Source organism: Dipteris shenzhenensis, chromosome 28 (genome assembly GCF_047967505.1).
Source record: "Dipteris shenzhenensis isolate YYH24624 ecotype China chromosome 28, Dip_SZ_1.0, whole genome shotgun sequence".
Taxonomy (NCBI): domain Eukaryota; kingdom Viridiplantae; phylum Streptophyta; class Polypodiopsida; order Gleicheniales; family Dipteridaceae; genus Dipteris; species Dipteris shenzhenensis.
The window spans coordinates 7,194,496-7,209,510 of NC_141623.1; the positions used below are offsets into that span (position 1 = coordinate 7,194,496).

Genomic DNA, 15,015 nt, shown 5'->3' on the forward strand with positions numbered 1-15,015 from the left:
CAAGTGCACATCTTGCACATATCTAGCAAATGAATGCAGCTGGGATGTCTAGCGAGGCTGAGTGTAAGTGCACATCCTGTGCAAATCTAGCAAATGAATGCATCAGAAGCCCCATGAAGATGAGGACCGACGAAGAGCGAGTTTGAGCTCAAGGCTCCTAGCTAAGTGTAAGTGCACATCCTGTGCAAATCTAGCAAATGAGTGCAGCATAAGCCCCATGAAGATGAGGACCGACAAAGAGCGAGTTTGAGCACAGGGCTGATATCCTTAAAAAGTTATGGAGAAAGGGGAGGAAAAAAGGGGGGGTGACGTGGTGAAGGGGAGGGGGTACGTAATAAAAAAAAGGGGGAAGAGAGAGAGAAGAGAGAGAAAATCTTGGTGTCCGCCATAGCCAGCGCAAGAAGAAAGCTTGCAAAGCTTAAAGCTTTGCTTTGGCCGTGGTTCATGCAGAGATTTTGCCCTACCCTTTCGCCTCAGATCATGCTCTCCCCGCCCTTTTGATGGCAAAACCCTTTTAATCTCCTCCCCTTCCTCCCCATTTTAATCCTTCCGCAGCCATGCTTTCCGTCCAAAATGCCCTCCGCCAGCCCCCCAGCCATCACCATCCCCCCAATAGCTTCCCCCGGGATCCCGTCAAGGCCGAACCTCCCGATCAGCAGCTCTCCCTCCCCTTGCATCCCAAATCTCAAGCTTCCGCTGCGCATCAGCAACTGCTCGGGTTGGATCAGGTCGATTGTAAGTCACTCTGCTTTGCATCAGTCTTTGGGATCCCAGATCACAGGCATAAGAGGAAGATTTATCGAAATTGACCTTTTTGTTTCCAAATCATCTGCTGTGTACTTCTATCGTGGTCATGATCAGGCATCATCGTATACATGTAGTTTCAATTGGTTTAATAATGTTAGAATGTGATAACTGTTTGATGCAGTTGATGAAGACACTCTTCTTGCATTGGCGCACAAGGAATACAAGGCTGGCAATTTTAACCAAGCATTAGAGCATTGTGGGGCAGTGCATGAGAAAAACCCGTTGCGTACTGACGCTCTTCTGCTATTGGGTGCAATCTATTACCAGGTCTTTGGTTTAATCTTTTCTCAAGCCTAAAGATTTGTTCATGTGACTAGGCGGTGAAGTTTTAGCATTATCTGTGCGGGTTTACTTCAATTCAATCAATGGAAATTGTATGTTTTTCAGCTTCATGACTTCGATATGTGCATCAAGAAGAACGAGGAAGCTATAAGAATTGATCCTCAGTTCGCTGAGTGCTACGGCAACATGGCTAATGCTTGGAAGGTAAATTCAGAGTCTTTTTTTGGCATTATCTTTTGTTTACATGGTTCATTTGTACCATGAGTAGTTACTCTTCTCAGTTATACGAGGTTTATGTCGATTAACTGTGAGTTTGGCTGACGCAAATTCCAGGAAAAAGGAAATATTGATCTAGCGGTTCAATACTACTCCATTGCTATCGAGGTAAATGAAACTTTTGCCCTTGCAATTCTCGATTTTTGTGAAACTCATTGAGAGCTTCAATAAGTGATGTTGAAACTTAAGCTTATAACAGGGCAACGAAATCATTTCTGTTGACTATTCTGCCAAATAGTAAGAAATACGGAGAATGTTTGCTGGAAGCTGATGGTTGACCTGCTTCTCTTTACAGCTACGCCCCAGGTTTTGTGATGCATGGTCGAATCTTGCCAGTGCCTACATGCGCAAGGGAATGCTACGGGAAGCAGAGGAATGTTGTCGCCAAGCTCTCTCTATTAACCCCAAATTGGTATGAATCTTGCAGAAGTGGAAGACTGAAGTCACTAGTCCCCTTATTGGGCTTCAATGAAATTTTAAGCGTTTGCAAACTTGAGCGTTGCTGCAGTCTTAATTATTTCCATAGACGATGTTTTGTGAAGCCACCTTTGATGATGCAAGTTTTCTTGGTATTTACAGGTTGATGCTTATAGCAATTTGGGAAATTTGTTAAAGGCACGGGGCTTGGCTCAGCATGTAAATGTCTCTTTGTCTCCTGAAGATGATCTTTCAAAGTGCATTTTGTCAACAATTATAACTTGTGCTAAGGTGAACCAGTGTGAGTCAGATCGTTTTTACCTCAACTCCCTGATCATACCTTGTTGGATGCTTCAGGCTTATCTTTGCTATGTGGAGGCTCTCCGGATTCAGCCTACTTTTGCCATAGCGTGGTCAAATATGGCTGGTCTATTTATGGAAGCTGGGGACTATCAAAAAGCGCTGGCATATTATAAAGTAAGTTCCTGGGTTATGCAGGGTGTGCTGGACCAAGTCATCAGTGAGTGGCATGAATGCGAGTGACAAGCATGAAACTATCGTTGGAAATATGGTTTAGCTTGTGTTTGTTTTATTAGCACTGCCTATTAAAAGGTAGTGGAGGATTGAAACTCTGAATTTCCACGTGTAAATTTTTAAAAGAAATAATTAAGTTGTGTTTCAAATTGCCATTTATGGAGATCATTTAACAGAAATTCCCTTTTAATAGCCCAACACACATTTAAAAAATGGTTTGCTTTCTCTTTTGCATCCAAAAGACCTTGCCTTACCACTATACTAGGAGGCCACACACTTGTGCACTCTTGTTTCCAATTACAATACACAGACTAAATGATGGGTCACCAAGTGCCTCATATTTGACAATGTCTAGTATTGTTCTTTCCTATTTGAAGGAATTGTGCATGCATCTTGCAGGATATACCACTTCTCTACACCGACATCTAATCATAAAGAGTACAGTTCCAACCCTAATGGCGTTTTTCATGGTATGTGTTCCAGGAGGCTATCAGGCTGAAACCTAACTTTGCTGATGCATACATGAACCAAGGGAATGTTCTAAAGGTCAGTGTTTTCAAACGATGCAAGGCATAAATATGATGATTTGAGCGATGCAGGTCTAAAACAGTCAGTCAACTCATTGCAGGCTATGGGACGGCCCCAAGAGGCCATAGTGTGTTATCAAAAAGCAATACAGATTAGACCGGATTATGCAATTGCTTATGGTAAGGACAAACTTCATTGTGCCAACTATCTTCATCGGTCTCTTTTTTCCTCCCACTAGCTGCATACGCATGTGCATATGCCTGTGTGTATTTGCTTCTTTTGTTCTTTTTTTGCACACACGGGTGCTTTGTAAGAGAGAAGGGGAACCTGCTTGCCACTTGGCTTCAGTGTCTGGAATATTCTGTGTCCTGACAGAATGTCCTTTTCGTGTTCTGTTGTTGTCTCATTTAGTGAAGGTGCGCGGCCCGGGACATCAAGTGATTGCCTGAGGCTTTAATTTCCCAACTCGTCTGTTTGGTCATAAAAAGTCCTGACAGCAATGGAGAACCTCATGAACTTGTATTCTTATACTAGTGTAGAGGTCATCACATATCACACACATGGCTGGAAAGTTTTTTGCCATTTATTTTCTTGGGGAACCAACGTACAAAGATCTTTAAATGGAGAGGAGTGCCGATGTCCCTTCGCAATCCAGCAACTAGTACAGCTGCCAGCCATAACTAGGGGTGGCGTTTCTTGTTGTATGGAGGGTCACTATCAGCATCTGGTAAGTGTGTGGTTTGGGTGACGGGGGGTTGCTGGGCACGGTGTCATGATGTGCAGGTAATCTAGCAAGTGTTTACTACGAGCAGAGCAATCTGGACCTGGCGATCCTGCATTACAAGCAAGCCATCTTGTTGGATTCTACTTTCTTGGAGGCGTACAATAATCTTGTGAGTCGCAATTCCATTTTTGTAAACGATAATAAGACCTGCTTCTTTTCAAGATTTTGCCTAGTTTTCTTTGTGAGCTTCTTGGTTTCTTATGAGCATTCCTTTGCTCAGTAGGTTTTGATGATATTAATTAAAAATATTTGTTTATGTCAGTTCTCAATTTAGAATATTGGCTACATTCTAGTCACATGTTATTTTCATCTGGCTTCACAGGGTAATGCATTGAAGGACGCAGGAAGGGTTGAAGAGGCAATAGTGTGCTATCAGGTCTATTTCATATGCTCAACCCAGTAATGCTTTTATGCATAATAGTTTTGGGTAATTCAATGTATTTTTGGCTATGAAGATCGAAGTAATGCATAGATTAGTAATGCTGCCAGTCTTGTAGTAATATTACAATATGGTGTACTGAAATAATGATTGAGCTGAATTAGAGAATCTACTACAAGAGGTAGTTCCTTCTCAGGCTAGTTCAGCTTACATATTGGCATGTTTCTGTTTGTTCTTAAGCAATATAAGTGATCCTGTTACATACATGCGTGCAGGGCCTAGGCATGCATCTAAATGTGTAAAATACATTTATACGTGCGTGTGAAATATATTTTTACACATGCATGCTCACATGTATATGTTCTGACTCTACACGCGCTGGGACATCGTAGCAAAAGTTTGTGAGCTGATGTTGTTACTGTCCTTTTATCAATTTATCTCGTAGGCATATAATGTGAATGCTCTTGATGACAGTATATCTCTAAAGCTTTGTCAGCCTTTCAAGATGTAGCTTCACAATGGACCTTGTTGGTGTAAAAGTTTGCAAGTGGCCCTACTTTCTATGTTTCAGTAGCAACTTGGAAGTAGGAGAGTTGAATTGCCTTATTTTGAACTCAGATCACCTTATTGATTGAGTGTGAACTCTCTATTAATGGCTTATAAGTGAAGCAGAGTGAAGATTTTATGAATGGAGTCTGATTGTCAGTATTGATACATACTAGCTTCAGTTTTCCGGACATGCTGGATGCCTGGAGTACTGGATGCATTTTTGAAGTCAGGAGATGAATGAATTTGGATTGTTACTGGCCCATTTTGGTAAATGACGATTTTTGGTATGGTTGTTGAAAAGGAAATGGGAAAAATGTAGTTTGAAGGAGGTTGAGTTGGCTACAGATCCTTGCAGTATTCCACACAACGCTTCAACTTTGAATAAGTCGAGTATGTGCATTTGTGGGGATGTTTTGTTTGGAAGCGAAAGAAACAAAGCTTATCTGGGAACCTGTCCTTAGGCATTTCAGAGGATTGGTGAATCTTGTAAGAAATAGTGGAGGGCTCATACTGAAGTATGCAACATAGTATTCCGGAAAGGGGTTCTAAGTTTACAAGAAATATCAGGCTATGTAGGAACTTGGTTTTAGTAAACAGAACTGAGTGTCCAGATTAGTGCTGTAGATGTAGCAGAAGGGAATCCAGCTGTCCTGATTGGTTGTGCAGATATTAGGGATATATGAAGAGGTTTAGAGAGATCATCTGAACGAATCGCTTCATGCATCATCCTCATGATGTGATGAATGCTAAGCAAGGCCGATATCAAAGCACAAAGGCCGCAAACTAGCATCACATGGGGCAGTCTGTATTCCAGCATCAAGGCTACCTTGTTGTCAGAAACAGAGGCGTGAATGCTTGAACCTCCAACGCAGATGGATCTAGGAAACTCTTTCCAAACACTTAGAGATTCACTACAGCAGAGAGGAGAGAAAGAGAGCTCAGTCTTTATTCATCCACAAGCGTGGGAAAAACTGCTGTCAGGAGAGCCAAACACTTCAGCAAAGATGCCGGTAAAAAACATTAATCAAGGAAGATGCAAAGCTGAGATCTCAGATGGAGCTGAATGCTCAAGACACTCCTCACTAAGCGCTGCCTTTTGAAGGGCTTCAATGTCGCTGTTTGAGTTTGCCAAGACCTCCCTTTTAAGACCAAGAATTTAGTACATGACCAAGTTCAGAGGCCGTTTATGGAGCAGGTTGATGGGCAGCAATGACCAGCCCACAAGACGTGTGCAGAGAAGCTAGTAAGTGAAAGAGCAGCAGGAAGAACTCACAGAGGACTTCTGCCACTCTTCAGGTTGTACAGACAGACCCCAAAGCTAGCCTGCAGCAGACCAATAGGTCAACTATAAGTAAAGGGGGCAAGCCTTCAGGATCTCAGTTATCATCTCTTGCAAGCAATAGCCAGCAGTCAGCCAGGGTGAGTGCTGAGCAGTAAGGGGCATGCATCCACCAGCTAGCAGCATGAAGATGATTGGCGCACCCTCGTTGGGCCAAGGCAGTCCTTAGAGCCATGTTCTAATAAAGTTGGAGTCACACTCAGGCTATTATCCAGTTATAGGAAGAACAAAGCAACTAGCGGGGACGGTTGCACCCAATACTGGTGTCTTGTCTTTGATGCTTTGTGTTAATGCTAGCATGTATGCGAGTCTTCTGCTATAGACAAAACATAAGATTCCAGTATATAGCCCAAAGTAAAGTGAAATTCTAGACCAGCAGAAGAGTGAATAGAGTGGCTTCTATGTGCCCAATTTCTCCTCTTACCAGTGTGGAGTGTGCACTTATCCAATAAGATTGTATTATAGTTTGGTGTTGAGGAGCGTTTGTAAGGGAAATATATAATCTCCTCACGTTTGGATTAAGTGATTGAGATTTGTTGAAGATGGTGAATACGTAAGCCTCCTAGTTTTAGCAGAAAAGTCAATAATTGCTATACTAGTGGCTTCTATGTGATCCATAGGGATATGGGTGGTGTAATAAATTTGCAAAGTTCAAAAAGTTGAATGGAATTCAGAGACTGCGGAAGGCTATATTTGTTACTATCCCAATTTCTTCTCTTGCCAGTGCTGAGTGTGCACTTATCCAATAAGATCATATTGTAATTTGGAGTTGGACTGAGGAGCGAAAATTGTTCTGGTGCACCGCTGACTCGATTGTTTTATAGCAGAATGCGATTCTTCTTGGTTTTCTTTTTTCCATTTTTTGCTGTGAGTTTCACATAGTTGCATGCTGTCAGGTATGTTGACAAGTCAGGTATGTTGACGACAACATTGAAGTTTGTTGGTGTTTGCAGGCTTGTCTTCAGCTTCAGGCAAATCATCCTCAGGCCCTTACAAATTTGGGAAACATATATATGGAAGCGTAAGTGTTGCAGTTCTGTTCATGTCCCACTAAAGTACTCGTTTTGCTATATGCATATGTTAACAAGGCTTTTGTCTGTCTTTGATGATGTCTCAAACTCGTTTGTTTAACTTGGGTTAGTCTTGTTCGCTTTTGTACACCTCTACACTTCATGTCTTCAATTTGGGTTGGCAGAAACATGGTCAATATTGCAGCAAACTTCTATAAGGCGACGTTGACAGTTACTACGGGCTTATCAGCACCTTATAATAATTTGGCAACCATTTATAAGCAGCAGGTTAGAGTGTTTGGCTTGTTTTTTGGGAAATCATCTGCCTTTGCCAGATGGCAAGTGCTAAGGTGCTGAATTGAAACGTCTTTTGACAGGGACATTATGCTGAAGCAATAGCGTGCTACAATGAAGTCTTACGCATAGACCCTCTTGCAGCAGATGGTCTTGTGAACAGAGGAAATACTCTGAAAGAAGTCGGTCGTGTGAGTGAGGCTATTCAGGATTATGTCCGTGCTGTGACAATACGGCCAACGATGGCAGAGGGTCATGCCAACTTAGCTTCAGCTTACAAGGATAGGTTTGTGGCAATCTCCTAAGAGTGTCAAAAGTTAACGTACTTTCTGGTTTTGATTTTCCAAAATTTTGTTGCAGTGGTCATGTAGAGGCTGCCATAAAAAGCTATAAACAGGCTTTGAATCTTCGATCTGACTTTCCTGAAGCAACCTGTAACCTGCTTCATACTCTGCAGGTTTGTCTCAGCATTATTCTCTTACCTCTCTGTGACCTTTGGTTAGAAGGCATTCAGTGAAGATGGCGCTGTTTAGCACAGGAGCTCTTAAATCTTACTGTCATGTTGGGCAAATGCCGCGATGCTGGTTTAGGGGGCTTTTGTTGTCTTGCTACACTTATGCAGCTCTTGTTTCAGTCTTTGATTCTTCCTGGGGAATGAAAGTTTTCTTGAATCTTTTTGCAAGAACATAAAGGAACCTGATCTACTGTAGTAGAATGTTATAAGGTGCACCTATACAGGCCAAAAGGTAGTAAGGAACATTTTTGGAAGGAAATGTGATTCAGAAGAATTCATGGTCCGATAGATGCATAGGCACTAATTCTGGTTGTCTCCAGAGACAATATCCTTGATGTCCTGTTTTCAATGGCAGCACGGTAGTGCAGCAGCCCTTATTTAATATGTGACACTTTATAGTTCTCTACCGTTCTAGAACATTGAGCAAGTGGGTGGAACCTGGACTGGATTGATACATGAACCTCAGAGTGTACTTGTAACCATGTGGAAGGTATGCTTTATACTGTGGCAGGCCCTTGAAGTGTTGTACCCCCATGTTGTAGGTTGAGTTGGAAAGTGTACAGGCTGCTTCTGGAATCTATGGCCAGCTTGAGTGGCTGAGAAAATGTAGTCGTGGGTGACAGTCAGGCATTAGTTTTGTTATGTCCCATCAATCCTCAGAAAATCTACAACTAATTACTATCTATCGGGTGTGCCACAACTAATGTGTTGTAACCTATTTGAAAAGGCAAAAACACCCAGAAGGTCTTAGTAAACAGCCCTTAAGAAGTTCAACATCAACAAGAACAATCCATTGTTTCCATGTGACTTGTAAATGGCAGTCTGAATTTTGAGAATGCGCTACGACACTTTGTTTAGGCTGTTCCACTAACGAGAGGTTTTCTGAGTTTTGCCACTCTGTGGATGTGTGTGGTGCACATAAATAGAAGCCTGCTTCATTGTATGTCTTATGTTTCAGTGCGTATGCGATTGGGAGGATCGTGAAAACAAATTTGTGGAGGTCGAGCGTATTATCAGGCAACAGATTAAAGTAAAGTTTGTTTATTAATATTTTTTGTTCCAAGCTATTTCTTTTGCTTTGGTATTCCAATTATTGGCTATAAAGGCCTGCCTTAAAGTATACTGCTCACAGATGTAGGTGCATGGATTGATACCGTGATGTTTTACTGTATTTGGCAGATTCAAGTTTTTCCTAGTGTGCAGCCTTTCCATGCAATTGCGTATCCCCTTGATCCTTTGCTTGCTTTGGATATAAGGTAATTGCTGCTGGTTCGTTTTATGGTTTTTTGATCTTGTAAGATGCAATGAATATTGATGTACTCAAGAACTGCCCCTTATGGTTTCAGCCGCCAATATGCAAAGCATTCGTCTCTAGTTGCTTCACGGTTTAGCTTACCACCCTTCAGTCATCCGTTATCAGTGCCTGTGAAGAGTGAGGGTGGTTCCGGGCGACTGAGAGTAGGGTATGTACTATGTTCTCAAAGTCCAGGAACGATAGTTTGGTAACTTTGAGAATGATAGTTTGGTTATGATTTGTGTTCTGGTAAGGCCCTTGGAAACTCCTTGTTTGATCTTCTGGCTTGCTATTATTGCAGTTATGTAAGCAGCGACTTTGGGAATCATCCTCTCTCTCATCTCATGGGTTCTGTTTTTGGGATGCACAATCGAGAAAATGTAGAGGTACTCAGAGAGATATGTATCATGGTTTTGCCAAGGTTTCTCAATGGCTTCATATGTATTTAAAACTTTTTGTTTGGTTTGGTTGGTAATTCTGGCGAGTCAGGTGTTTTGCTATGCATTGAGCCAAAGTGATGGGAGTGAATGGAGGCAGCGTATCACAGCTGAAGCAGAACACTTCAAAGATGTATCGTCTGCTGTTTCAGATGTAATTGCAAGATTAATTGCTGAAGACCAGATCCAGATCTTGATTAATCTCAATGGGTATACCAAGGTAGGTGTTAGTGTGAGGACTGCACTGACCCTTGAATTTTGATTCGCCTTCTTTCTTGTAGTATAAACTTATTGTCTTGACAGCTTTCGTGCATAGGTATATGCACTCTCAACACTTGATGCTTTTTTATCGTTTCTTTACATTGCATTGCTTCTTCAACCAGGGGGCAAGGAATGAAATTTTTGCCATGCAACCAGCTCCAATACAGGTTTCATACATGGGGTTTCCTGGCACTACCGGTGCTGATTACATTCATTATTTAGTGACTGATGAGGTAAGCACATAGTGGAGATTTGCCCATTTTCCTTTCGCTGGTGCATTCTCATGCCTGACTTTGACAATTGGTTTCACAATATTCTTTTTGAAGTGGGAAGTTGTGCACTTTGTTTCACAATATTCTTTTGAAGTGGGAAGTTGTGGAATGTTTGCAGTTTGTTTCTCCGGCTTGTTATGGCAACATCTACTCTGAGAAGCTTGTCCATTTACCGCACTGTTACTTTGTCAATGATTATAAGCAGGCAAGCTCTAGCTGACGTTGATCTTCTGTCACCAATTTGTATACAGAATGCATTTAAAAAATTAGGTATTTCAACCCTTCTTCTCTTTGCTGCAGAAAAACCTTGATATTTTGGATCCGAATTGTAAAGCCAAGCGTTCAGACTATGGCTTGCCTGAAGATAAATTTCTATTTGCATGCTTCAATCAGCTGTACAAGATAGATCCAGAGGTTTTTGTGACATGGTAGGCTGTTGTTTTAAGTCAGTACATTTACAATTTTACATGCAGTCAAGCTCTACACTATCAGATTGTACCTGAATGGTACTATCATTATTTGTCAGGTGCAATATACTCAAAAGGGTTCCAAATAGTGCTCTATGGCTCTTGCGTTTTCCGGCGGCTGGTGAGAACAGACTGCGGGCATGTAAGTAGCTCCTTTTTCATAGCTTGATCGTCTCACGAAGAGGTAGTAGAAAAGAACTAATCTCATTTTGACATTGTACAGATGCCATGTCGCAAGGTGTCCAGCCTGAACAGATTATTTTCACAGACGTTGCAGCTAAAAATGAGCATATTCGCCGAAGCTCTCTAGCTGATCTTTTCCTTGACACGTAAGATCCCCTTTTGTGACTTAATCCAAAATCAGTCTGTTTGTATAGAATAAATTGGTTTTCTATGGGCAGGTGATCTTCTGCATTATCTTGCTTCTGCTTATATCAGAGCTGCTGATGATGATCTCTTCAATTTTCCTGAACATTTCCTTCCTTGTTTGTCTTGGTTCTCTCCCCCCCCCCCCCCCGGTCCCCCCCTTCTCTCTCTCTCTCTCTCTCTCTCTCTCTCTCTCTCTCTCTCTCTCTCTCTCTCTTTTGTTTCTTACCTTCATTTTTCTAAATTTAATTTGTAAGATTGTAAATATTCTAGTGTAATGAAGGTATATGTATAAGTATGGGCTATCAACTGCTCTGTTTGATAAATTGACCTTACAACATTTTTAGCAATCATGGTCTTATCACAAACAATTGTGAATAAGTTTTCTCAAGGTGTGTTAGGTGAGTTGTGATGTTTTTTGCAAAGATTTAATTCAATTTTTTGGTGTTGGTGGAGTAAAACCCCCTTTGTTTGTTGTGAAGGCCTTTGTGCAATGCACATACAACAGGCACTGACATCTTGTGGGCTGGGTTGCCTATGATAACCCTTCCCCTGGAGAAGATGGCCACGAGAGTTGCCGGATCTCTTTGCATGGCTACTGGTTGTGGGGAGGAGATGGTAGTGAAGAGGTGTGTGCTCTATTGTTTTCTTACTATATGTCAAGTGCTTAGTATATTGTCTTCACATGTGTGTCCGCTTGACCTTCTTTACTCTCTTTTGAATTAGCATGAAAGAATACGAGGAAAAGGCAGTTTTACTAGCGACAAATCCCTCAATGCTCAAATCATTGAGTACAAAGCTCCGGGCAGCCCGGTTGACATGTCCCTTATTTGACACTGCGCGATGGGTAAGCTAGTACTTCCATCTTAACTCTCGTTTTCAAGGTACTTTTGAGAATAGTCTATCTTGGGGTACTTATTCAAGACAAATATGAGACCATGTTTGAGTTGGATATTTTATTGACTGCTCAGGTGAAAAATCTGGAAAGGGCATATTTCAAGATGTGGAACCTGCATTGCTCAGGGAAGCATCCACAACCCTTCAAAGTTGTAGAGGATGACTCAGAATTCCCTTTTGATCAATGATGTTATGGGAATCATTCTACTTATCTTTAAGGCATCCAAGAATCAACCCTTCAGGTAAAAGCTTCATATGATACATTGGGAGTCTAAGCAGCAGTGACTTCTATGTTGATGGAGCGGAGGGCATGTTTTGAGGAAATTCCAGAATCGAGCACACAACACATGAAGATGGATGTGATGTTTGCAATGGAAGTTGATCTAAACATGCAGCTCTTTAATGGTTGCTGATTATTTGAAAGAAAAAGGGGTACAATATTTTTGTATATGTCAGAAGGCTTACATCATTACAACGCCTCAAACCAATTGGGGTCAAGAAGGCCCAATCATTCAGTGTGAATGTTCAAGCAGACTTGGACATCATATGAATCTCAGGTTAGACAAGCAGGCCAATTGTTTTGATCTTTAAAAGCAGTTGTCTTAAATAAAAACAGTAACCTATCGTCAGAAAGCATACCAAAAGGCAACTGTGAAGAGATCAATTGTATGTTCGCTCTTTCTTTTGAAGTAACAAACCTAATGAGGGTAGTTTCTGTGCTCGGTGTTCTCATTTTTTTCTAATGTTTAACTCTTTTTTTCTCACATCACACTAAATTTACAGAGAACACCATAGATGCCACAATACATGGTTGCTTTTTTGGAGAAAATTTGCAGGACTGCTATTGAGTACGTCTACCAAAGGAGATGTGCTGGTGTAAGCTGAGGGCGACCACAAAATGTTAAATCAAATGGACTTTTGCATCAAGGTGTCTGGAGGAATGTGTGTATTTTTTAAGTAAAACAAAATTTAAATCCGCACAATTATTAGTTGAAGCATGATACGAGTTTCTTCTGTGAAACTCAAAATTTCAGACATGGAAGCTTGTCAGAAAAGAATTTTCACATCGTGAAAAATCTTCCATGTCCTGCTTTGCTACTGTTGGCTCCCTGAACTCTATTGAGTTTCATAAAGGTAACTCGTATTGCCATTCTGCATGCTTTAGCTCAAAATCTGCGGATTTAAATTTTGAAATCAGTGTTGAAACATTTGCAGTGGCAACACAAAAATGTAGACACGGGTCTTTTTGGTTAGTGATTGAGATTGTTTGCAAGAATGCTATTGAAAAAATTGCCAGTTATGCTCAACCAGTATTTACAAGTACGATGTAGACATTTCAATGCTTTCAGCTTTACCCCAGTATTGAAATGTCTGGCAGTGGGAACACAAAAATGTAGACATGGGTCTTTTTTTTCTGCAGCTAAAACTTTTACTTTTACAGGCAATAAACATGGTTTTTCTACGATAGTGTCTCCTGGCCTTGGGGCTGGAGCTTGTTTCAATGCAGCCACTTTACTGTTGCTGAATAATTGTGAAGAGAGCGGAGCTGCTTTCTGAAAGAAGAGAATATAATCACTGCTATCACTTTCATTTGCCTGTACATGCTGTGTCTGAGAATCCCTGTCAGTTTTAAATGACTTCTCTGTGTATGGTGGGTCTTTCACAGCTCTCTCCGTTGGATCGTTTGAAGCTAAAATAGAAGCTGTCATATGGCAGGGGCCTTTATTCCTTGGGAAACATCCATGGAGTTTAAAATGGATGAGACATCTTCCAAGCTGAAAGTAACCTCTTCAATTTACACACGGCACTAATCCATCTAATTTTTTTGAAAGAACTATTTTGGATATTCTCTTATCATGGTTGTAGACGTGCATGACTGTGACTGCGACTGTCTTCCAAACTTCTTGTAGCTGTGCTTCAATGGAATTCTTCTCTGTTAAACAAACTCTGGAGCCTTGCAGTTGATACCAGAATAATGTAAACATTGAAATTTAGCATTAAAAAAGCAGTGAAACTTAAGTACTGTTAAAAAATTGGTCCTCGAAGCATTATAAGGTCCACAATTGTTCACTTCAGCAAGTTTCCTGATGTCATTCTGAATCCTATTCAATTGATTCCGCATGCCCCAGTGAGTGCTAATGAGTAGTAGAATACAAAATAACAAAAATGAAAAACAAAGAGATATATAATCAATCAAATGCAATTTTCACTTGGAGATAGTCTGCCTAATACATTTTAAAATTGAGTTTTTAATATTGAAAATGACAACTTACCTCTAAAGGATATTCAACACTTGTGTTATGCATGTATATATATATCTGTCGGTTTCTTGGCTCTTGTCCTGTCTATCCTCTCTCTTTAGAAATCAGAGACTTTTTAGAAATGAGACCAGTGTCTTGTTTTGATATCAAGATTGGATTATTCTTCAGAATCAGAAAACCAATACTAGACCTGTGTGGCCTATTTTGCTTTTCATGGTACGACCATCACAATTGTCATGATGTCTTATTGGATGCAGGTGACATTGATTGATGACGTAACTTTGGGAATGTTGTGTCGAGACAGAAATACCTGGATGTGCACAAAAAAAGAAGATATTATATAGCACCAAATAGTTTACACCTGGTCCTTTATCTCTCTTTCGGATTTTTCTCCTATACATGAGCATCATCTAGCAGATGTTGAATATCTCGTGCGCATATGTAGTCACTTTACCACACTAGATGTAATTAGAAACAGGGAAATAAAGACTCCCTGTTTCTAATCTACAAAATTCTAGGATCGTTTCGTTTTGAATCCCTAGAACAACACTTTCCTAGAATCCTAAGGTCCAATAGCTCATTCTTCATTTCCTAGAATCCTAAGATCTAATAGCTCATTCTCCATTTGAACCCCCAAAACAACACTTATCCTAAGATCGAATAGCTCATTCTTCATTTCATGGAAAGTCATATCAATATCTAGACATTTGATGCTTTGCATCCATTGCATCATTGCAGACTCGTCCTTTAGTTCATAAATCTAGGTCAAGCTTCTCGAGATTAGAGTCCATCATTCTAGTCATATACTTGTTTGAAGTCTCATGTTGTCTTCATATTTCTCCCAAGCTTCTATGGTGTTTGTATTTATTTATTTATTTTCCAAAGGAACCTTCTATTAATGCTTGAAAGACTTCATACAAAATAGCAGCCCCGAAGGTGCCAAGCTGAAAAAATACCAAGAAAAGGTTAAAAGAAAAACCAGAGAAACCTAACTCATTGCTTAGGGAATCTCTGGTACCGGGGCTAACAGCCAAGTGGGGGGACTAT

General features: G+C 40.7%; 1 protein-coding gene across 1 annotated transcript; it reads left to right on the plus strand.

Annotated features, from left to right (window-relative positions):
* The first annotated feature begins 374 nt into the window (after window positions 1-374).
* LOC147883118 (uncharacterized) lies at window positions 375-12,675 on the plus strand. The gene is made up of 28 exons (XM_087399211.1): window positions 375-735; window positions 929-1,074; window positions 1,195-1,293; window positions 1,423-1,473; window positions 1,661-1,777; window positions 1,945-2,001; window positions 2,140-2,259; window positions 2,800-2,862; window positions 2,945-3,023; window positions 3,628-3,737; window positions 3,951-4,004; window positions 6,849-6,916; window positions 7,091-7,193; window positions 7,283-7,485; window positions 7,560-7,656; window positions 8,672-8,743; window positions 8,893-8,969; window positions 9,060-9,176; window positions 9,309-9,393; window positions 9,497-9,664; window positions 9,828-9,938; window positions 10,096-10,182; window positions 10,278-10,405; window positions 10,504-10,586; window positions 10,668-10,773; window positions 11,293-11,439; window positions 11,537-11,657; window positions 11,782-12,675. The coding sequence occupies exons 1-28, from the start codon at window positions 558-560 to the stop codon at window positions 11,893-11,895; spliced, it is 2,961 nt and encodes a 986-aa protein (XP_087255337.1). The 5' UTR covers window positions 375-557; the 3' UTR covers window positions 11,896-12,675.
* The last annotated feature ends 2,340 nt before the right edge of the window (window positions 12,676-15,015 follow it).

What these genes read in the sequence shown, in the direction of transcription:
- LOC147883118 (XM_087399211.1), top strand. Translation starts at nt 558, where the DNA reads ATGCTTTCCGTCCAAAATGCCCTCCGCCAGCCCCCCAGCCATCACCAT. An exon ending in ACATGGCTAATGCTTGGAAG is followed by an intron (nt 1,294 to 1,422) that starts GTAAATTCAGAG and finishes CGCAAATTCCAG; the next exon opens with GAAAAAGGAAATATTGATCT. An exon ending in ACCTGCTTCATACTCTGCAG is followed by an intron (nt 7,657 to 8,671) that starts GTTTGTCTCAGC and finishes CTTATGTTTCAG; the next exon opens with TGCGTATGCGATTGGGAGGA.